This window comes from Camellia sinensis, chromosome 1, assembly GCF_055761805.1.
Source record: "Camellia sinensis isolate YWXY chromosome 1, ASM5576180v1, whole genome shotgun sequence".
Lineage (NCBI taxonomy): Eukaryota > Viridiplantae > Streptophyta > Magnoliopsida > Ericales > Theaceae > Camellia > Camellia sinensis.
The window spans coordinates 237289733-237314295 of record NC_138961.1 but is presented as its reverse complement, the minus strand read 5'-3'; the positions used below and the strand labels follow the sequence as shown (position 1 = coordinate 237314295).

General features: G+C 43.1%; 1 protein-coding gene across 7 annotated transcripts; it reads left to right on the top strand.

The window, feature by feature from the left end:
* Positions 1-8269: 8269 nt before the first annotated feature.
* LOC114296514 (ubiquitin carboxyl-terminal hydrolase 14-like) lies at positions 8270-24025 on the top strand. Of its 7 annotated transcripts, none has more exons than XR_014346804.1 (5): positions 8270-8467; positions 20913-21008; positions 21407-21461; positions 21556-21594; positions 23476-24025. XR_014346804.1 is itself a non-coding variant. In XM_082899231.1 (5 exons), exons 2-5 carry the CDS (start codon positions 21004-21006, stop codon positions 22129-22131), a joined length of 249 nt encoding a protein of 82 aa, XP_082755357.1. In that variant the 5' UTR covers positions 8270-8467; positions 20913-21003; the 3' UTR covers positions 22132-24025. The 7 variants fall into 7 exon arrangements, 4 of the variants coding, with proteins under 4 accessions (XP_082755357.1, XP_082755347.1, XP_082755345.1 ...); XR_014346801.1 differs by having other exon boundaries at positions 21553-21594; XM_082899231.1 differs by having other exon boundaries at positions 21982-24025.
* Positions 24026-24563: the final 538 nt, after the last annotated feature.

Genomic DNA, 24563 nt, shown 5'->3' with positions numbered 1-24563 from the left:
TACAGATCAGAACCGGAATAAGTGTTGAGCAGAAAAGATGATTTTCATTGATCAAATTCAAAACAAATACAAAGGAGGGGCCACAGCCTGGTTACAAGAGCAAAAAGAAAAAAGAAGATACAAAATCAGTTAAAGAGATCGTCCAGATCAGCATCCAGTTCAACTCGGAGTCCGGTCTCAGCAGGAAGTTCGGTCGTAGCCAGAACTCGGTTGGGCTCGGTTGAAACAAGCTCCTCTGGGTTCGGTTCAGCTGGTGACACGACTATAGCATCAGGTGCTGGGGGATTGGAGATCACTGGAATTGGAGGAGTAGGCTGGCGACCGGGCTGGGAGTCATCTTCAGAAGAAGAGCCTTCATCTCCACCTTCTTCAAGAAATTGCTTCTGAAGGTCGGCAGCATACTCCGCCAATGAGGTCGGAATAAAATACTGAGGAGCATTGTAGACCTCGGTTTCGGGCCCACAACCGAGCTGCTCCATAGCACCTCTCCAGCCGCACTTGAAGAATAAATCATTTGCTGCTTCACATTATTTGATACAAAGGGCTTCGCCCTCCTTGAAACCCCGGAGCTCGGCGTCTTCTGCCTTCTTCTTTAGCTCCGCTATCTCGGCATCCTTCTTACCTTCGAGCTTTACTAGCTCACGAAGGTACTTATCCTTCATCACAGTTAGGGCCTTCTTTTTGTCTGCATTGGCCGAGGTAACTACTCCGGTCAGACGAGCTACCTCGGCCTCTAACTCGGCTGTTTTCTGGTAGGACTCTTTTAGTTCGGTTGTTTTTGCTTCAACCTTTGCCATGGCTTGCCTTGCTGTGTTCCTGAGCTCCAACACCTTTTTATGCGCAATTTGGCCCTTTTGCACGGCCTGAAAAAGAAACTAATGACAAAACCGAACAGAAAGTTGGTAATATTTAGAAAGACAAGAAGAACAACTTACCAGGATCATTGATTTCGTGGCCAAGCGGATGGCCCTTAGCTCGGTCAAGTTCTTGTGGTGTTCCATGTCGGCTGGGAGGCACACACTCTTGGTAAGGTTGAAAGCCATCAGATGGTCTTTTTCAGTGACAACTGAATCAGTGTCCTGAATATCATGGTTCTGGAAAGTCAGTTTTGGTGCCCATTTGGAAGAGCTAGCTTGGTCGGCGTGCTCCGGTTGAGTGCTCGGTGGAGGGCTTGGTGGCAGAGTGGTTTCGTCTTCATTAACTAAGCGTTGTTCGGTCTGGGTAGTACAGGTGCGCTTAGTTCGGCGTGATGAGAAGGGATGTTGTGATGGTAGGGCCACCACGGTTTCTTGTGTTTGGTTCGGTGGTGGTACCTCGGCCTTGTTTGTCTCGGTCAAGAAGACCTTGACTCTGTTTCTCTTGGCCATTTCTTCTTCAGCAGTCAGTGGGATTAGGTTAATTTGTGGCAGGGTTGGGTCCGATTCGGGGGCGTCCTCCAACAAAAAGTCAGTTACTCTGGCTTTTCGGCAGCCGCTATATCTGTATGTCGGTTCGAAATTTAGAAGTTTGGCCCAACTTCTTTCTGAAAACCGTAGTACGGCGCGGATAGTGTTTAGGTTGGGGTAACTGTACAAGGATTGAAGATGGGCTGAATCTGCATAAAGAAAACAAACTGTTAGTTCGATTCAGGAGCAGGTAACCGAAATAAAACAAAGCATGCAAACAAACCGAAGTAATTATACCAGGTGTTCTTTTATTCCAGTTTATACTTCAGTCAGGGATCTGGGCTTGCTGGTCTTCAAAATTGTCAGACACCCAGAAAAAGTCATCATCATTCAAGTTTTTGTCCGGTGTATCTTTTATTATTTTTTCTCGGTGGTGGCGTATTCTAAGATAGTAAACCCAGCCGTCTTCTTTTGACCCTATGGAGTACTGGTGGAAGATTTCGGCTAAACCAAGGTTAATGCCAGCTCGGCGGTTTAGCTCAGCTATGCCCATTATTATGCGGTATGAGTTGGTGGAAAGCTGGGTTGGGCATATTCTCGTTTGCCTAAGGAATTCGCAAATTAAAGGTTGGACTGGAAATTTTAGTCCGGTTTCTATTATTGATAAAAGGGTAAAGGGTACAAAGCCTTGTTTTTCCTAAGGTGTAGCATTTTTTTTGGCTAAGGTTAGGTGGACATCGTCAGGGATGTTATAATCCCTTCAGAATTCGGCCAAGCCACCTGGTGTTCCTACTAAAAACCTATATTTACTCATTTATTCCTAAGTTATGTATAAATTATGCTTGGTGCTAACTCGGTCGGAAAATGTTGCTGTGTGGCTCGGTTGAGCGATCAAAGGGAGTGCCTGGGCAACCTAAGTCTGCAAAGTGAAAAACATAAGTGTTAAGCACAGATCTTTAGACCGTGCTACAAAGTAAAAATAAGTTAAGTCCTACTTCGGCTTTGTGAAATGTTGCAGGTCCTATCTCGGTTTCAGCAAGGTGCTTGGTAGCTCGGTTGGGGCAAGTGATTTGTTAGACCGGTTGAAATTCTAGAGGCAGCTTTCTTAGTTTGGTCTGAACTAAGAGTGCTGGTTTAGCCCCAAGATAGTTTGGTCGGAATTGAGGCCTTCAAACACACTAAGTACAAACCTAGTTTGGTTTGTTATCTCGGCTAAGATAAATAAAAAAGATAGTTTTTTGACTTGTTAAAACTACTGGTACAAGTGTTGGTTCGGTTGAAAGGTCTGGCTAGACTTACACAAAGCATAAACAGTATCCTAGTTCGGTTGAAACGTGTTTATGGATCAAACAGAGTGTTCTACAGATTGCTTCGTAAAGTTCATGGGGTCCTCATGAAGTTTTTTCCCAGAAAATAAGGCCAAAAAAAAGCAAAAAATAGTGTTTTGTAAAAACATATGAACAAATTGCTGTGGATTGTATAAAGCAAATACGAAAACAACAAAAACAAGAAAGATGGATTTGAGTGACTTACCAGATGAAGAGAAGCACTGAAGATGAAGCAATGGCAGTGAAGAACACGAGCTCCTTAGTTACAAGAAGGAATGCGAGAAAGAGAGAGAGAAGAGGTGAATAAGAAGATGTAATGATTCAAAAAGAGAAACAAAAAGACTTTGTTTTGATGCGAGGCCCAAAATTTGGGCGGGACTGTTCAAAAAACACGAGGTACGATGACGGCGTGACAGCTACCTTCAACCAATAAGAGTATGCCACGTGTCCTTGGGATTAGAAGCAATTCAGCTGCTGTGATTGAAGAGACGTTTGAACCGGACAAGTACAGACCGGTGTGAGCCTAGCTCGGCTGGAAAGGCTAAAAGAGTTTTAGCTCGGCTGGAAAAGCTTAAAGGCTTAGCTCGGTAGTAAGATTAAAATTTTTTAGCTCGGCTGGAAGACAAGGTAATCCCATCATGCTGCGCAGATGGAATTAAGGGGCAATTGAGAGGGTAATTTGTATGAATAAATTGGGCCGAGATTGGGTAATGGGCCGCTTTGGGCCGTAGTAAGAAAGGCGGAGTAAAATGGCTTTTTTCATTAGCTCGGTCAAAGAAGGCTTTGTTGTTATCTCGGTCGCCACGGCCAAATTGGTTGGCCCGGTCGTAATCTTTAGCCGAGATATACGGAGCCTTCTTCGGGACTTTTGTTCTTGGTTAGCTCGGTCCAACTCTTCTACGGATAGCTCGGTCTTGGTATGCAAAGCCGAGGTAGAAGTGAGGAAGTAAAAAGCCGATCTGACAGTTATCTCGGTCGTATGGTAGTCCGGCCATGGTAAAACCATCTCACTTGGTTTAAGCAGTGAGGGGGGTGTTGAAGGATAAGAATTATTCTTCAGGAGTATGAATCCTAGGAGGACTCTACATGGAGGAGTAAGAGTCCTACTTGGATTGTGCCACACAGAACCTATAAAAGCTCACAACATCACCTATGGAGAGGTAACACAACTTTGATTCCTGTATACACAGAGCTTTTGTCTATTTGTCTATTTTGCTAATTTAGGCATCGGAGGGGTTTCCGGTACACACCCGCCGGCTAGCTCACGTTTGTGTTTTCAGGGAGTAAAGCGATGACGTTTGGAGGAACGCGAACTTGATCAATAGGATTATAAGAGAATGTTTATTTCTTTCCCGTACAATAACTATAAAGGTGTAGATGAATTTTTAACCGATTATTAGTATTTAAAATTTGAATTCTCAATGGTCATATTCTCTATACTGAATGAGTCGCATCTTCCTTTTGCATCTTATGAGTCTTAATACCATCAAACCAACAAACTCAAACGTGAAAATTTACCAGAAAACGCACTTACACTCTCTCTTCCAAAGGCAGCTTAGTAAATATTTCCTTCATTGCTTCCATATCTATCACAAATAAGAAAAAAAATGCAAATAAGACACGTGAAATGGAGTATCATTTGTGTGTATATGGAGATTACGCTTGTAAACAATGTGCAAGGTTGTGTAAAGACTCTTTACTAAAGAGTTAGAACAATTTCATTACAAACAAAATAATTACCGAATAACATTAGTTTATATTTAGGCTGATGTAGGGGTGTAAATTTGGTTTGGCCCAATCCACCCAGGCCTGAGCCCCGCCTGGCCCATATCAGGTCTTGCGGATTCCCGACAAAATTCGAGCCCCGCCACATGTTAGAAAATTAGGCCCAAACCCAGGGGGTATTCGGGTCTTGGGAGAGCCGATAGGCCTAGGCCTAGGAGGGTCTGAACAATTTTTTTTTTTTTTTTTTTCTATCAAAATTTTATTATTTTTTACTGAAAAAACACATTAGACCTCGGCATGAACCGAACCTTGATTGGTCCTTAAGCGGGCCGATAGATCGAGCCCACGGACCAGACCAAGCAAGTCAAATTTCACAATGACAATTCAAACCTTAATCCAATATCTCAAACTGAATTTAAATCCAAACCCACCCTAAATTACGAACGAATTTTGAACCGTTCACAGATTGCGTGTCATTTTTGCACTCTTAAACTAGTGATACTTCCACCGTGGTTGAATATTGTTTGACATTTTGATTCATGTCATAATACTTCTCCCCATTCCACTTATCCTCACTGGTAGATTTTCAACGACCCATACCGAATACCACCAAAATAAAATTTATTTTATTTGACTTTGCTAGAAAAATAAGACTTTTAACAATAATTAATATTTGAATTATTTTAATAGCCTTTAGAGACCATAGACCAAAAGTAGGCTTACTGTTCATCAGTCTGTCGCCTTCCATCTCCGTCTTCTCTCTCCCTCTTATCGACTTTTTCCTTCTGAATTTTTTTCTTGACTGATTTTTTTTTTTTTTTTTTTTTTTAACAAATCAAGTTGTTAAATAAAATATTAGAGAAATTACACATTAATGATCCTTTAGAAAAATATTTACATATTCATGGAGAAATTTATTACTTAATATTTTAATATTTACAAAATTTATTATTAACGTAATTATTTGTTAAAATTTAATATTTTTCTAACATATTTAAAATTTAATATTTTTTCTAACATATTTTAAATCTTGTTCCCAAATGGTATCTTTTTAACTTTGTATTCACGCATTTACACATTCCAACGTTTTCATTGTTTTTTGTTTGGGCAAATTACATATACACCTTTCGAGGTTTGATTAAATTACAAATACCTCCCTGAGGTTTGAGAAATTACGAATTCCCCCTGAATGTTATATTTGCATAAGAAATTATGGGGTAATTTGTTATGAAATATAAACCTCAGGGGATAAATTGTTATGAAAATACAAACCTCAGAGGGCGGGATGTAATTTCCGAAACCTCAAGGGATATCTGTAATTTAACCAAATCTCGAGGGGTGTATATGTAATTTGTCCTTTTTGTTTTTTAAACAAATTCACTGTTACCTCTCACTCATTTCAACAACATTTATCTCGTTGATTTGTAATTTCTGCTAAAATATTTCAAATTCCCAAATCCCATCATCTGACGACTATTAATGTAAGATTCATGCACCTTCTCACATATTTCAAAGAACAAAAAATAGTAATATGTTGTTTTAAGAAAAAAACAAAAAGGATAATTACGTATTAGTGGTGCTCTTAAGAAGTGGAATTTTTATTGATAAATCTTAGAACCGTGCTAAAAGCCTCGAAATTGGAAGAGCGAATTTGTCTCGAAAAGTTATTTTGTCTGTTTGTTTTTTTTTTCTTTTTCTTTTTCTTTCTATGTTGGTTTGGTTTTGTTTTTGGGTTTTTTTTTTTTTTTGGAAAGGTTTTTATGTATATTTTAAAACCTAAATCCTAATAAATAAATAAATAAATCAGCACAGCCTAACAAATAAAAAAAAAATCAACATAGCCCAACAAATAGAAAAAAAAAAAAAAACAATTGGGTTAGATTGATTGAGTGATAAAATTGACTGATCAGTTAGACTGCTGGTTAAAATTTGTTAATTTTATATAATTTTGTACGAGTCATTACTATATTTTTATTTCAAATAAGAAAGACTCAGAAAAAATAAAATCTTAAATCCTAAACTCTAAACTCTAAACCCACCCCAACACATAACCCTCCTTCAAAAATAAATAAATAAATAAATAAAACTACAACTGCCCAATAAATAAATAAATAAATAAAAACAACCAAATTAACACAACCCAACAAATAAAAAAATAATAAAAAAAAAACCAACAACAAAACCAACACAATTTGAAAAAAAAAGAAAAAAAAAATGCCGATTCGAGCCACATTCGAGGCCTCAAATTCGAGCCCTCAATCTTTTTCCTAAATCTTATTTAAGAGTGTTCTAATTTAAGAAGGTCATGAAGGAAATTTATAATTTACTTAGTTTCATGTATTTATACCTTTATTCTCTAAGGTCTTTTTTCTTTATTTATATTATTTTCTTATACTCTTACACCCTTATATTTAATGTTGATGTGCATTAACTACACACCACTATTTAATGTTGATAAACATTACACGTAAAAAAAATTAAATATGATTCTTTATTGATTGTTATTATGTTTTGGTAATTTCATGCATTCAAATGTTGACTGTACGTGATAACGTGAATGTGAATGTCCACACCAGATGACGTGAATGTGAATATTTTCATCAGATGACGTGAATGTTCACACTAAAATATATAAATGTGAATATGAATGTTAATGTTTATAATGTTAATATCAGATGACGTGAATATTCACACTAAAACGTAAGAATGTGAATACAAATGTTAATATTCATAATGTTAATATCTCTATTCCAAAATTCATGTGAACATTCACATTCATATGTTTTAGTGTGAACATTCACATCATGTGTCATATTCAAATGAAAGTTGAGACTTGTGGTTGTATAATTTGATGCAATGCTGATGTGAATCTTAACATCACATTTATTACAACGTCATCTGATATGAACATTCACATTCGCATTCATGTCATTTAATATGAACATTCATGTCATCACGTACAGTTAACATTTGGATGCATAGGAACTACCAAAATATAATAACAATCAATAAAGGACCGTGTTTAATTTTTTATGTGTAATAAATATCAACATTAAATAGTGGTGTGCAGTTCATGCATTATTTTGGAGTGAAGATACACTACAACAAAATGCACTTTTGGAGACCAAATTTGGAGATTAAAAAAAATTTAGTCACCAAAAGTGCTAGAATTGGCCACCAAAAATTATGTTAGTCGGCAAAACTACAATATTTAGCTACTAAATTTTTTTAGTCAGAGTATATTGATTGTTAGTGCCTAAAAAAAATTTAGTCACTAAAAATGTCACAATTGTTGACTAAAAAAAATTTAGTGGCTAAAAATGCTACAATTGGCGACTAAACAAATATTTTAGTCGCTATATAGTTAGTTTTGACTACTAAAATTATTTAGTCGCTGAATGAAAAATAAAAATTTAATTTTTGTCTTTGGTGGCCAAAAAGTAATTTTCAGTGACTAAAAAATATTTTAGTCGCTGTATAATTTGTTTTGGCTACTAAAATTATTTAATCCCCAAATAAAAAATAAAAATTTAATTTTTATCTTTGGAGACCAAAAGTTTAGTTGCCAAAAAATTATTTTCAGCTACTAAAAAATTTTTTAGTTGCCAAAGAATTAAAATATTTGGAGGGAACATTTCAAATTTTAAAGGAATTTACAAAATTAATTAGCGACTGAAATATTTAGTCACGAATTGGAGGGATTTATATGTTTTGTTTCCAAACCCTACCCTAAACAAACCAGTGCCTCTCTCTCTCTTCAGCGAATCTGTTCCTCTCTCTCTCCCCCTCCGTCTCCGTTGCTCCTCTCCCCTTCCTCTCTCACCACTGCTCCAGCCATGGAACAGCTCTCATCCGCCGCTCCTCCTCGCATTCGCCGGCAACCGGAGCACCGATTCACTGTGACTCACTGCCTCTACATCTCTTTCTCGCCTCTGTTTCTCTAGTTTTGCGTCCATCGGCGTTGGGTGCAGGAGCATCACCTCCATCGCACACAGCACCACCGTCGATCCACGATTCACTTTACCCCAGGTATATCTCGCCCTCTCTCTGTCTCTCTCTCCCCCCCTCTCTATCTCTCTACGACTTCTTCCATTCGCACACTTTGACGGAAACCCAGCCCTAAATCGACCCAGCCCCAAATTGTGATTTGACAGCAATGTTAGAGATTTGAATTTGATCTGCATCCTAGTCCAAAGTTATGGTAAATGAGAGGGAGATTTATGATCTGGAATTGGGCCGAGGTAAAGGCCGAGCAAGTTGAGAGCCTAATGGTGCATCGGACCGAGATGACCGGCGATCCGCCTGGAGTTGGGCTGCTAGGAGTTGGACCGGGCAGGAGTTGGGCCAAGTATGTGTGGCCCAGTTTGGAAAGAAGCTGCTCGGCAAGGCAGTGCTCGGTTGGACCGAGCTGCTTGATCAGGCGATGGTGGAGCCAGTCAAGCTGAGTGACCGGCGCCCGGAAAGGCGTGGTTAGCCGAGGTAATCATTTGATCGGCAGGAAGGCCGACCACAGGAGGTGCCCCGGGCTAGGCTTTGCCGAGATGCCGCCTAGCCCGGTCCTCCTTGGGCTAAGCCAGTGAAGTGCTTGGGTATGAAGCACAGCACGGCCGTGGATAGAGAAGCTCGGCTGCCGAGCTCCAGCTGAGAAGACAGGCAGTTGAGATTAGGTGATGTTCAGCAAGGTTTATGCTGACAGATGGGATAGCGGAGCCACGTGTCAGGAGATGACTGGGAGTGGATATGGGGCGCAGAGGGTATAAAGCATGTTTGCGCCCCCCATACGGAGACAGACGAACACTTTGTAAGGAAATTCTTACATTCAAACACTCGTCCCTCTCTCTCTCTATCCTAAGGTGTGTGCTAACTTGATCGTCGGAGGGTTTTTTCGGCCACACACTGCCGGGTAGCTCACCGTTATTTGCTCACGGGTGATCAGACATAAACGGAGCTCGGAAGAAATGAGTACGGGCTTGCCGGAATATTTGCTCCCCGTACAATTGGCGCCATCTGTGGAAAACTTGACAGACAAAACCTTGTCTTCCAGGTTCATCTGATCGCCGTCCATGGCGAACAACGACGAGTTTCCGTTGTCTGCCATAGACGGAGCCACCCCGGAGTTCACCCGAAGGAGAGAAGGTCCTCCCGCCATCCATCCAATAGCAGACTTGGGGACGCCCACCGGAAGACAGTCAGGAGACGCGCGGGATAAGCGCGGAAGAAGTCATGGTCATTCACGGAGTCCAGACGGTCACCGGCGGAGGAGAGATTCACACGCCAGATGTCTGGAAAATAAGTTGAGGGACCAAGACGCTGTCATCCGGCGAATGGCGGCGGAGATGGAGGATCTGAAGCGGCATGTCAAAGGGAAAGGTGTAGCTGGAGTGGGAGACCACAGTGAGCGCACCCCATCCTGCCGTTCAGGCGGTCAGAGTCAGCGACGTACTCAGTCCATATCTATTACCAGAAGTTACCAGGTTGGTGATTCCGACACGCACGCAGAAAAGTCTAGCGCGCAAGACAGCACCTACAAACCCTCACGTCCGGTGACGACGTCGAGGTCCTCTTACTCCGCTCATTCAGAGGATTTACGGGCGGTCTTAAAGGAGCGGGCTCGCCGGCGCGAAGCTCAGAGAATACCGGCTTTCCAGCGGCTGTCCTACGGGGTTCACGCCAACGAGGAGGTCGGAATGCCTCCACCCCGCCAAGCAGTGCCACTCTTTGAAGATACGGACTTGGCCAGGCTGAGTGCCACCCCTTTTTCCCTGGAAATAGAAACAACACCGCTTTCGGCAGGCTTCCACCAGCCTAAGTTCACACTCTATGACGGAAAAGCCGATCCTTACATGCATGTGAGCCACTTTCGACAGGTTATAGCTGGACATAGGCGAAATGACGGACTTATGTGCCTAATCTTCCCGTCAAGTTTAGGCGAGCTGGGCTTAAAGTGGTTCAAGAGGTTGCCGGAAGGGAGCATACAAAGGTGGCATCAGTTGGTCGAGGCGTTTGTTACACGCTTCAAAACCAACACAAAAACACCAAAAGAAGTCGATCACTTGCTAAGTGTCAAGATGGAATCGAGCGACACACTGAAGGTATACAACTCAAAGTACTGGGAAACCTTCAACGAGATCTTGGATTGCCCGGTCAACCTCGCAATCACGCAATATAAGCGTGGTCTCTCGGTCGGCCATAGATTGCGGGACTCGCTGACCATGTACCAACCGACCTCCATGGGCCAGCTCATGCAGCGCATCAATGAGCACATCCAAGTAGAGGATGACGCGTCAGCTTCTACTGTGAAGGCAACTGCGGTAGCAACAGACAAAAAGACAGCAGGCAAAGTGCACGTAGTTGGGCAAGAGTCCAACCGCTCAAGTGACCGAGCAGAGGAATCGGACCGTGGCTCGAATCGCAAAAATCGGGGTAGAGGACGTCGGAATGATCGGGATGACTACCCCTGAGATAACGTAGCGGACGCAAACAGAAGGTTGAAGGCAAGAACTGGCATAACCACGGTCTTCAAGATTCCAATCTATCGCATACTTAGTGAAATCCGAGACAAGGAGTATGTCCGGTTTCCTGCTAAGTTGGGCGATGGACAAAAGGGATACAATCCGCGGTATCGTTGTACGTTTCATCGGGAGCGAGGCCACCGGACTGAGGATTGTTTGCCTTTAAGGCAACATTTAGAAGAGCTAGTCGCGGCCGGGCACCTAGACCTTTACATTGATGGCGGCGTGAAGCCGAATCAGGCTCCGGTCGATCCCAAGGGACAGGATGACCGAGATACACCACCACAAGGAGTTATTAATGTCATCCACGACATCGTGGAACCGGAGCGTGTTTGCGAACTCTGGGGCATGATAAAAAAGGCAAAATATATGAGGGAAGTTTTATCGGTACAGCCTGCCATCAAAAGGGGGAAAACTGAACAAAAAGACGTGATTAGTTTCACCTCAAAGGATCTAGAGCATATCCAGACGCCGCACAACGATGCCCTAGTAGTAACATTACACGTCAAGGAATTTGATGTTAAACGGATCTTGATCGATCAGGGAAGCTCGGTCGAGATCATGTATTATGATGCGTTCAAGCAGCTCAAACTCCGGGAGACAGACTTGGCTCCGGTAACTTCGCCACTGGTTGGTTTCAACTCGCAGCCGGAGTGGCCCTTGGGAAAGATTATCCTGTCGGTCAAAGCGGGATCCGTGGTCAAGCAAGTGGAGTTTTGGGTGCTACAAGTGCCTTCGACGTACAATCTTATCCTTGGACGGGGATGGTTTCACGCTATGCAAGCTGTAGCGTCGACCTACCACCAGGTGATGAGATTCCCCTCGGTTATGGGGGCAATCGAGGAGATTTGGGGCGATCAGGTCATGTCCAAGCAGTGCTTCGTGGCGATCAACGGGAGTCGGGCTGCCAAAGGATTCGTTCAAATGATTGAGGGACCGGAGGACCATGGTGTCTTGGATGATGTGGGCACCAAGGCCGAAGACAAGGCTGTTGAGGAATTGGTTGAGGTGCGAATTGATACAAAACAACCGGACAAGTTCTTCTTGCTCGGCTCAAGTCTCACGGCCATAGAGAGGACCGAGATGGTTGAGTTTTTGATGGCCAACATCGAAGTCTTCGCGTGGTCGCCTTACGACATGCCTGGCCTCGATCCAAGTTTTATCTGTCATCACCTCAATGTCTTCCCTGGAGCAAAGCCAGTCATCCAGCGAACAAGGAGATCGGCACTGCATTACGCCGAGGTAGTTGCAGAGGAGGTGAAGAACCTGCTTGGGGCACGAGCAATTCAAGAAGTGCACTACCCTCGGTGGATTTCCAACACAGTAGTGGTGCCCAAGAAGAATGGAAAGTGGCGAGTTTGTGTCGACTATAAGATAGTCAACCGAGATAGCTTCCCTTTGCCGCGAATTGACCAGCTTGTGGACTTGACGGCTAGACATAGTAGGCTCAGTTTCTTGGATGCCTACCGCGGCTACCATCAGATCGCCATGCATGGGCCTGACCGAGAGATCACCTCTTTCACGACTCCAAGGGGACTCTTCTGCTACCGAGTCATGCCTTTTGGTTTGAAGAACGCCGGGGAAACCTTTCAGAGGATGGTGACCAAAATGTTTGCTCCTTTGCTTGGCCGAACAATGGAGGCTTACATCGATGATATGGTGGTAAAGAGCCGACATGAGGCGAACCATTTGTCCGACTTAGCCGAGATGTTTGCCATTCTAAAGAAGCACAAGCTGCGCTTGAATGCGTCAAAGTGTGCCTTTGGCGTGGGATTCGGAAAATTTTTGGGGTTCCTAGTCACAAACCGAGGCATCGAAGCAGACCCTACTCAGATCAGAGTCGTGCAAGAGTTGAAGCAGCCCAGCTCGGCTAAGGACGTGCAGTATCTGGCCGGGATGGCCGCCGCGCTTAATCGGTTTATAAGCCGGTCATCAGATCGCTGCCGCCCTTTCTTTCAAGCATTGAAGTCAAAATTCTCGTGGGACGAAGAGTGTGACCGAGCTTTGGCCGAGCTCAAGGAATATATGTCTTCTCCGCCACTGTTGGTTACACCAGAGCAGGGTGAGGAACTCTACCTTTACCTTGCCGTCTCCCAGCACGCAGTCAGTGCGGTGCTAGTCCGCGCTGAATGAATCAAGCACCTCCCAATTTTCTATGTCAATAAGACCTTGCTGCCGGCTGAGACGAGGTACTTGCCGCTAGAAAAGCTCGCGTTGGCGTTGATGATGGCTTCAAGGAAGTTGGCGCATTATTTTCACGCCCATACCATCATCGTACTGACCGAGTTTCCCCTTAAGGCCTTGTTTGAACGGGCGGACTTTTCAGGCCGAATTCTTAAGTGGGCGGTCGAGTTGGGACAGTTTGATGTGAAGTTCCAGCCGTGCACTACTATCAAAGCCCAGACTTTGGTAGACTTCGTCGCCGAGTTCTCATCTGGCACTCATCCGGTATGCCCGGTCGATATTACCGTGGCAGATGATGAGATGCACGTAAGACCATCCGAGATACAACCAGTTGATGGAGGTAGCGACGCGAAGTTTGCGCGCACCATTGAAGCGCCCTCAGTTTGCACGGTTCTACCACCCGGTGATGTGATAACGGAGTTGAGTATCACCAACCCATCTGCTCTGTCCGGTCCCGCATCACCAAGGGGGGAAGAAATGGAACCACACAGCTCAGAACCTGCGGCCGGCATAGCACCGCAACCTGATGATTCGCCTACGGACTTAAGCATTACAGACCGACTTGCTGAGTCCGGTGCCGAATCACCAAGGGGAGCTGGAGTGGAACCAATCAACACGGAACTTAAACCCAGAATGCTAAGAAACCGTGATCCCATTGCCCTTCGCAACTCTCAGGACCCATCAGACTGCTGGAAGCTTTTTGTGGGGGAAATGTGGAAGCTTTTTGTTGATGGAGCGTCCAACCGTCACGGTGCCGGCCTAGGTATCGTTCTTATCTCCCCGGATGGCCTAACCATTGAACATTCTATCACGCTTGGCTTCCCAGCATCTAACAATGAGGCTGAGTACGAGGCCCTTCTCGGCAGGCTCAAGAGCGCTATTCAAATGAAGGCTGTCGAGCTACTGGTGTACAGTGATTCCCAGCTTTTGGTTAACCAAGTCTCTGGGATTTACGAAGCAAAGGATGACAGAATGACGAAGTACCAAGCTCTGGTAAGGGAACACATCAAGAAGTTTCAGGCAATCTGTGTCCAACAGATTGGCCGTGAAGAAAATAGTCGAGCTGATGAGCTGGCCGGCCTCGCTTCGATGGTAGATAGTATGTCTCCAAACCCCCTGATAATTGACTTTCTTCCACGGCCAAGCATTGAAGACGCCGGGCAGACGGATGTTCTCTGCGCCGCACTAGGTCTTTCCTAGATGAACCCCTTAATCTTGTTCCTCCGAGACCGGACTCTACCAACTGACAAGAAAGAAGCACACAAAGTCCGGGTGAAGTCAGAGCGGTTTTGGCTCTCTCCATCTGGTGCGTTGTATAAAAAGTCCTTCATCGGTCCTTATCTAAAGTGCGTGCACCCGAGTAGTGTGGAGGCCTTCTTGTACGAAATTCACGAAGGCATTTGTGGCAGCCACATCGGGGGCAGGTTCTTGGCCTACCGAGCTATTTCACAGGGATACTGGTGGCCGTGCATGCAGGCCGACGCCCAAAAGTACATCTGCAAGTATGAAAAATGCCAGAAATTCGCCCATCAGATCCATCAGCCTGCTAGGGAACTTCTCCCCCTCACCAGTCCTTGGCCCTTCGCCATGTGGGGGCTAGATATAGTGGGGCCACTGCCAACAGCACCGGGCAATCGAAAATTCTTCATTGCGGTCACAGATTACTTCACAAAATGGGTTGAAGCTGACCCTTGGCAACAATCAAAGAGAAAGACGTGAAGCGGTTTGTCTGGTAGAACGTGGTCACGCGGTTTGGCGTCCCCAAGATCTTGATCTCTGACAACGGCACCCAGTTTGACGGTCGCCTGTTCCGAGGATTTTGAGAAGATTTGAAGATTGAATTCTACAACTCCACTCCGGCTTACCCGCAGTCCAATGGTCAAGCCGAGGCATCGAACAAGACTATTCTGGATGGATTGAAGAAACGGCTGGAGAAGGCAAAGGGAAAATGGGCTGAGGAGTTACCCAGCGTCCTTTGGACATACCGAACAACCCCGCGGCGATCTACCGGGGAAACTCCATTTGCTTTGGCTTTTGGCATGGAGGCGGTCATACCTTTGGAAGTTGGCATGCCCACCCTAAGAAGCGAGAGTTTTGAGCCCGAACTGAACGCCGAGGCTATTGCCTTGGAGCTAGACCTAGTGGAAGAGCGTCGGGAGAAGGCCCTCATCCATGTGGCCGCCTACCAACAAGAGTTCTCAAAGAAATACAATAAGACGGTGCACCCCAAACCGTTCAAAGTTGGTGATTGGGTTTTGAGGAAGGTTATGGACAACACCCTGGTGCCAGGTGAAGGCAAACTAGGGGAAAATTGGGAAAGACCCTACAAGATCACCGGTCTGGCGGGCAAGGGGGCTTACCACTTGGAGGATCTAGAGGGAAGAGCAATACCCCGGCCATGGAATGCGGCCAACCTGAAACTGTATTATTTCTAAGATTTTGCTTTCTTTTCTTGTGCAAAGGAATTTTTTGGTTTGCACTGCAGAATGTAATTCTTTTTGTCAATATATAGAAGTAATTTTGCTTTAGCACTTGGAATGTTATTTTAATGTAAAAAACTGAGATGATTTACTTCGGTTGGAAGAGTTGGTGTTTTGTCCAACTTAGGAATCCCAACCGAGATGATTTACTCCGGTTGGAAGAGTTGGTGTTTTGTCCAACTTCGGAATCCCAACCGAGATGATTTATTCCGGTTGGAAGAGTTGGTGTTTTGTCCAACTTAGGAATCCCAACCGAGATGATTTACTCCAGTTGGAAGAGTTGGTGTTTTGTCCAACTTTGGAATCCCAACCGAGATGATTTACTCCGGTTGGAAGAGTTGGTGTTTTGTCCAACTTCGGAATCCCAACCGAGATGATTTACTCCGGTTGGAAGAGTTAGTGTTTTGTCCAACTTTGAATTCCCAACCGAGATGATTTATTCCGGTTGGAAGAGTTGGTGTTTTGTCCAACTTAGGATTCCCAACCGAGATGATTTATCCCGGTTGGAAGAGTTGGTGATTTGTTCAACTGCTATTCCCAACCGAGATGCTTTACTCCGGTTGGAAAAGTTGGTGATTTGTTCAACTTTGTTATTACCAACCGAAATGGTTATTTCGGTCTATGAATTTGTTGTTTTGTTCTGCTTAAGTACTTCAACCGAGTTATGAATTCCGGTTGACGAGGTGTTTTGTTCAATCTATGATTTATACCGAGATGTTTTGCTGAAGATGGAATTGATGACAACCATGCAAACACTTGGCAAAATTTAAGTTTTTCATTGATAAGAAAGTCAATACAAAAGGTGGGGACAGAGCCCGGTTACATCAGAAACGCAGAAACCAAACATACAAAAAGAAAAAAAAACTAAACTAAGGGGGAGAGATTGGTAAACTCGTCCTCGGCGGCCTCAAGGTTGATGGTTGGACTTTTGTCTTGGGCACCGGGCTCGTCATGGTCGGGCTGCTCCTGCACCTCGGCATCCTCTGCCTCTGTATCTATCTCGGCGTCTCCCCCTTCAAGCCCTTCCTCGGCCTCAGCTTGCAACGCGCTGAAGACGTCGTTCGCGTAAGGCACGAGGTAGACCGGTAGGGAAGCAAGAGGAGGATTGGCAAATACGTCGGTGTCAGAGCCCTGGCCGAGATGCTCGTAGGCGGATTTCCAGCCAGCTTTGAAGTAAATGTCTTGTGTTGCAAAGATTTGTTTCTTATAGCTCTCCTCGGCTTCGTTGAAGCCGGCGTTGTTAGCATCCCGGCAGTCTTTCTTCCTCGACTTTTTGAGCGCGTTTAGCTCGGTCTGGAGCTCATTCTGTTTTTTCTCGGCCTCATCCAGCCAACCGAGCAGTCCGTTGTTGTGTGCATTAGCCATCTCTAGTGAAGACTTTGCCCGGCCGAGCTCGGCTTGGAGGCTCTGGACTTGGCTGGCTGTGTCATTGGACTTTTGCCGAAGTCTATGGATGCGCTCCATTACTAGGTGTTGTTTCTGAATGGCCTGCAAGAAGCAAAGTTGATTAGAGAAGGAACCGAGCAAACACTTGTGAAAATTTTAGAGGCACATTGACTTACCCTAGCCATAGACTTCACTGATGATTTTACCAACCGAGTGTCAGGGACGTGGTCGCTGCCAACCACGTCGCTCGGTAGAAGAAGAGCTTTGGTAAGATCGAAGGCGAGCAAATGTTCCTTATCGCCCTTGATCGAAGCCGTAACTGGAATGTCTTGACCCCGGTGCTTCAGCTGTGGACGCCAGGCCGGCACTGGGACAGGAGTGTCGGATGGCTGCTCAGTAGACAGCTCGGTGACAAGCTCGGCAGATAGATCTGCGCGAGCTCTTTTACCAGCACGGCGAGGAGCAGGTTCTCGGCTGGACTGCCCGGTCGTTGGAGAGGCAAGAGCAACCACGGTGCCGCTGGATTGACCGGCGGCTGGCGATCGGGTGATAACGCTCGGCATCTTGGCAGACGTGGCGGTGAGCAGGTTCTTGATTTTGCTTCGTTTGGCCATCTCTTGCTCCTCTATCAAGCGAATGAGTGGAACATCTGGCAGAGTTGGATCTGGTGGAGGTGTTGGAGCGCGGAGGAAGTTTGTAACTTTACTCCGGCGGGGAGCGGAGTATCTGTATGTGGGACTGTAGCCGAGCAACTGGTTGCAATCTCGGTCACGGTAGCGGAGCGCTGTCCTGATTGCCTTGATGTTGGGGAAGTGATAGTTGGCTTGCAAGGCTTGGATTGCAGCAAAAGAAACAAGAAAGAAAATGACTAAGTACAGAAACATGAAGAAAGTATATTAACCGAGCTAATTTGCACGGCTTACATGTGCTTCCAAATTTTTTGCTTATCATCCAGCCTGGTACCGCAGCTGTCTCATAATTGCCTGACACCCAGAAGAAATCATCGTCGTGAAGATCCTTGTCTCGTGTGCCGGTCACAATTTTCTCTCTGCCCGGTCTAATCTTAAGATAATAGGCGAGCCCGTCGCTGGTGTGGCCTAGGGTGTATTGGCGCAGGATCTCAGCTAAACCTAGGCTTATGCCTAACCGGTTGTTTAGCTCGTGCACGCCGTTTATTATCCGGTAGGTGTTGGTGGATACTTGGGTTGGTGCAAGCCCGGTTCGGTGCAGGAACTCGGTGATCAATGGGTTGAGTGAAAAACGAAGGCCTCCTTCGACGATCGATAGCACGGTGAAGGGGCATTGTTCTGTTCTACCCCAAGGCGTGGTCTCTTCTTCCGCGAGCTCCAGGTGGACATCGGCCGGGATGCCGTACTCCTCCTTGAACACAGCCAGCGCGGTCGGAGTATCCACTAGGAAGCGGAATTTCCCCATTTTGTGGCCGGCCTAGGATAGCTCAGCTGAGGGGTTTGGCACTGTGGTAATTGGTTGTTGCTCGGTCCTGAGAGCCTCAGGAATGGACAGTGGTCCCCTTGGACTCTGCAAGAAAATGATGGCAAGTGTAAGTGTAAGCGCGGTCGCGCGAAGGGAGGTGGACTTTAGCTCGGTCATTAAGAATGCCAGACCACCTCGGTCGTCTAAGCTAACTAAAGAGCTCGGTCGCCCAAGCAGACCAGTTGTTATACCGGTTGAGCGACCATTTCCTTTTGTTATCTCGGTTTTTGCTGGGGTTGAGACAAACATGTTATTTGCTCGGTTAGATTGGTTTTTTGGATCAAATGAAGACCAGGAGCCCGGTCCGCCCCAGTTTTTCAGTGTTCTTCATGAAAAACGAAGAACACCATGAACAGTGGCAGGTTTTGGACGATTTCTATGGCTACGACCTAAGAACTATGTTTTAGTGCCCTAATGTGAGAAATATTTAAGAAGATAGCAACAAAAGAGGGGTCGAAGGACTTACCAGTGAAAGGCAGGAACTGTTCCTTCAAGCACGAAGAATGGCAGACGAGGCTGGGAGAAAGTTGCTTGAGCTCTGGAGCGTCGGATTGCAGAGAAGCAGTAGGAGCGAGTTGAGGAAGAGGGGGCTTGTATGTATAGACGAAGAAACCGCCAAAAATTCAAATTCTGGCAGACGGCTGGTTTGGCTGCTCGAGGACCAATGGAAGCCCGCCACGTGTCCCCATTTATGTCGACATCAGAACTGAAACGACAGGTTGGAGAGTCGAGGAGACAACCGGGCAAATTTTTTAAGAAGAGGACGTCAACCGAGGAGTATAACCGGACAGGTTTGCAGGCAGGAATGTCAACTAGCCCAGTCGTCATTTCGCGTTCTGAGGACCGAGAAAGTGTCATCCCGGTCGAAATAAGTAATCCCAGTCACGCTTCAGCAGACGGAATTAAGGGGCAATTGAGAGGGAGATTTATGATCTGGAATTGGGCCTAGGTAAAGGCCGAGCAGGTTGAGAGCCTAATGGTGCATCGGGCCGAGATGACCGGCGATCCGCCTGGAGTTGGGCTGCCAGGAGTTGGACCGGGCAAGAGTTAGGCCAAGTATGTGTGGCCCAGTTTGGAAAGAAGCTGCTCGGCAAGGCAGTGCTCGGTTGGACCGAGCTGCTTGATCAGGCGATGGTGGAGCCAGTCAAGCTGAGTGACCGGCGCCCGGAAAGGCGTGGTCAGCCGAGGTAATTGTTTGATCACAGGAAGGCCGACCACAGGAGGTGCCCCGGGGCTAGGCTTTGCCGAGATGCCGCCTAGCCCGGTCCTCCTTGGGCTAAGCCAGTGAAGTGCTTGGGTATGAAGCACAGCACGACCGTGGATAGAGAAGCTCGGCTGCCGAGCTCCAGCTGAGAAGACAGGCAGTTGAGATTAGGTGATGTTCAGTAAGGTTTATGTTGACAGATGGGATAGCGGAGCCACGTGTCAGGAGATGACTGGGAGTGGATATGGGGCGCAGAGGGTATATAAGCATGTCTGCGCCCCCCATACGGAGACAGACGAACACTTTGTAAGGAAATTCTTACATTCAAACACTCTTCCCTCTCTCTCTCTCTCTCTATCCTAAGGTGTGTGCTAACTTAATCGTCGGAGGGTTTTTCCGGCCACACACCGCCGGGTAGCTCACCGTTATTTGCTCGCAGGTGATCGGACATAAACGGAGCTCGGAAGAAAAGAGTACAGGTTTGCCGGAATATTTGCTCCCCGTACAGTAAACAAATGGACAATTCCAGAATTTGAATCCATAATTGAATTCTAAAATGGACAATCTGAAGCTCAATTCTAGAATATGTTAAACAAATGGACAATTTGAATTGATTTGATAGCAATGGAATCGTATATGTTAAACAAATGGACAATTTGAATTTGATTTTATTCAATTTCTAGTTGAATGTGAATCGTATGTGTTAATTTCAAAACTGTGTTGCGTATAGTCACAAATGCAATAATGGTCTTCTCCTAAGCTAAGACTTTGTTTGGGAAGTTGGCTATTTTAGTTTTTGACTATTTTAGTTGACTAAAATTTGTGTGTTTAGAAAGACAGTTAAATTTTTTTTATAGTTGGATGTGATGGTTGTGAGAGAAAAAGTGAAATAATTATGGATTTGATGTGACATTTTGTCTTATTAGTTATTTTAGTTTATTTTGTTTTTTGTGAATTTTAGCCTAAAAAACCCACTTTTAGCCTTGCCAAACAACGCCTAAGTTAACAAAAAGCCGTATGTTTACCCAATTTTGTTATTGGCTAATGATATTTGAATACCTCATGCTTATATTGGCACTACTAATTTATCTTGTTAGAAGTTTCACTTTTTGTTCTCTTCCTTTTTTGTATGTAGACTACGGATGATTGTGTATGTTGAGCTCCTTTGGTTCTGCTTCTGAAGGACCTCATTTTTACACTTGTGTTCAATGTAGGCAAATGAATATGATGGTTGCTTCTTGCAATTGCTACCTGATATAGCTGTGATAACAAATGTGGAATGGGAGCTTGTAGATATCTTTGAAAATGAGGTTAGCGGGTGACTTCAGTATTGAAAGCAAAATATTTATTTATTTAAATCTGTTAGATTGGTGTAGACTGACATAATTAATTTTTCTATCAATTAAAACTAATTTTTCTGTTAGTAAAATGAATATTTCTGCAACAATTGAAATTTAGAAATAAATCTTTTATCAAGCACAAGTACATGGGTGTGATTATTGACTTTGTAGACATTTTTGCTTTCACAACTAGTTAATAAAATACTTCTGTAATGTTTGATGATTTTACTAAAAATTTTATTAATGTTGCTGAGCATCTGATTGGTTTATAATGAAGCAAAGATGAGAATGGTCACAAATAATTATGGGATGTTATTTGTTTGTGCACAACTCAGAATTTCTCTTATATGTTTCCTTTTTTATGTTAGAATTAAACTGGCACATGGACTGCTATCTTGTAAATATTCTGTCCTAGCAGCAGAGGTATGTATATTTTCAAAATGAGTTATCTTCCTGCTGTTGGTTTCTGCTTTATGCACTTACAGTGTTGTTTTGATTTTTGTTTGCCATCTAGAAGGATGATACCACAAATGCTGCACGCTCAACACCCACCGCTGTAAGTTTCTAGCTGGATCTTTTCCCAACACGTGTGTAGTGTTTTGATTGTTATAGGCATGTTTGAATCAAGTCATTTGGTTTTTCTTCGCTATTTTGATTTGAATATTTAGCAGTTTTGATCTTTAACAATTTTACATTGACCTGCTGTTTTTAATAGAGTTTTAAACCATAGTTTTTGTCACAAAACTTTGCTTTGCGTCTCCTTTGTTTTTCTTTTTAATTATTTATCTCATGCGCAGGTCTATATCTCTTCATTGATCTGCAAGCTATCTGTTCTTTTTTTTCTCATTGAACTTTGTCGTTTGTTTTGCCTTAATTTTCTATCACTTCTGTTGCCTTGTGACTTCTTTTCTTTTGCTATTCTGTTACCATCTAAAACTTTCAGAAACAGGAGGGCATGCCTCCTCGTATGTTCAAGGCAGTCATTGTTGCTAGTCATCCTGAATTTTCTACTATGAGACAACAGGTGTGTTCGGTTATCAGAGGCCTCGTTTGGCAACAGGCCGGTTTAGCCAAAAAATCAAAAAGTTACTAAAAAGCCAAAAAGCCAACAATCCATACCAAAAAGTCAAAGATTCTCTTTTCTCTCTACTTTTTGCACATTTTTTCGTAAAAAGTTTAAAAATCATCCCAAACATACTAGTTTTTTTTAGCTCATATTTTAGTCAAATAGCCAAAAAGTTACTAAATTAGCCTGTTCCCAAATGAGGCCTCTCTTATGAATAATAATCTTGTTTTCTTATACAAGGAGATGATTTGATTCCTTCCAAAATGTGGATACAGCATCTTGGGTTTTTGGTGCAGTGAATGACTTAAAGATCCAGTTTATTGACTCAAATGTAGAACAGTGTTAATCTAACCCAAACCCACATCATATAGCCAGATACAACTATTAATCTGAGCCATTTAAAGAAATATTCTATCTGGACAATGGGTTCCATTGGATTGCCTGCATGATGTGGGTTTGGATAAAAGGTTATACCAAACAAATTTTTATGTCTTTCTTTTGGTTTCATGATGGATACTTTAGGGACCAAAACTGGAATTTTTGCCTTAATTTCATATTTTAGGTGTCAGATTTATGGATCAAATTTGTGATCCAGTGAATTTTGAGATTATTTGGTGACTGACTTTCTGCCTAGTTGTGAGAGAGGGAACCTGCCACAAACCTTCGCCAATACTGGTTAGCAATTAGTGAAAACTATCCAATCGATTGTGTAGTTTAAACTGACACAATGTAGTAACCACTGGTTTTTATTTGGGAAAGAATTTGAGGCCCGGGTGGTTTTTGCTGGCAGCTTTCAAGAAATACCATTAACCTTCTATTTATTTTCAGGTCAACAACCATGTGGAATGATTAGTGAGTTACAACTTTATGTACTGCATAAAGTTCCTTCTTTACATTAATTATTTGCATGGGCTGCCTAAATGCTTGAAAAATCATAAATTTGTTTTGTATAAATCAGGTATGAGTGTATGTAAAATAGTTTGCTGTTTGTTAGGTTTATTTCATATTTTTCCCTAATCAATTTGTGAAGCATCTTTGATATCTACAGGTAAATTAGATTCTTTTGAGAAAAGTAAAAAATACTTATTAGTATATAAAAATTGGATTTATTGAAACAATGCCAAAGAAATGTTATCAGTTGAATTTTGAAATTTTATTAGCATAGTTTATAGTTCATGATTTCCTTTTCTTGGCGCATTATATTTTCGTTAATTCTTCAGTGTTTGATATATTATCTTGTCAATGTGTACTAACTTCTAGCTTTCTCATTAATTCTAAATCTTTGGTAGATATATAATTGAGGTATTGATTTTGTTGTGACTTGGATATTCTGGTAATTTACTGATGGATTCTGTTTATTTGTATGCTCAGGTGAAGTTGATAGAAGAATTGCATTTGGCCAATTGAGAAGATTTGCTTAGCGAGAATTACAACTAGCTACAGACAACTTTAATGAGAAAAATGTCCTTGGAAATGGGGATTTTGGAAAGGTTTATAAATGAGTGCTTTCAGATAATACTGAAGTGGCTGTGAAACGATTAAATGACTATGAGAGTCCTGGTGGAGATGCAACATTCCAGTGTGAAGTTGAGATGGTAAGTGTAGCTATTCACAGGAATCTATTACGTCTGATTGGGTTCTACTCATCACCAACAAAACGTTTGGTGTATCCCTTCATGTAGAACGCCTTTTGATTTATTCTAGCGAATTTTTGAAGTCTTTTGATTTTATATGTAGCTGGTGTATGGATGTCACCAGTAGCTCATATGTTTAAATAGGTTTGTATGAAATTATTATTTTAAGTTGGAATATACTTGGTTTGTATGCAATGTTGAACTCATTTTTTTATTTGGATGGTTGTAAGTGAAATAGATGTAGATTGTGGAATGGCTGATAATATATATGCATTGTTTTGTTTGTATACATGTTACAGGTTGCATGATATACATACAGGCTGTGGACATATTAAATTTTTTTTAAAAAAAGATGTTTTTGGCTACTAAACAATTGGTAGCAAAAAATGAAGTAAATATTTTTAGTGACTAAATAGCTAGTAGCTAAAAAAAGAATTAAATGGAAACAATTTTTTTGGTGACTAAATATGTAGTAGCTATAAACAAAAAACTTTAGGTGACCAATGATTTAGTAGCCAAAAAAAACAAAAGAAAGAAAAAAATTAATTGGCAACTAAAACTTTAGTAGCTCAACAAAAAACTAGACTTTAGGCGACTGAATCATTTAGTAGCTAAAAGAAATAAGATGAATAAAAATGAAAATTAGCGACTAAAAGTTTGGTTGCCCTAAATGGTAATGTTTTTTGTGACAAAAAATTTTAGTCGCTGAAAATATAATGTTAAATTTATTATGAGCTTTTGGCGACTAAAAAATTAGTCGCCAATTGAATACTTTCAGTGACTAAATAATTCTTTGTTGCCAATTGAAGACTTTCAGTGACTAAA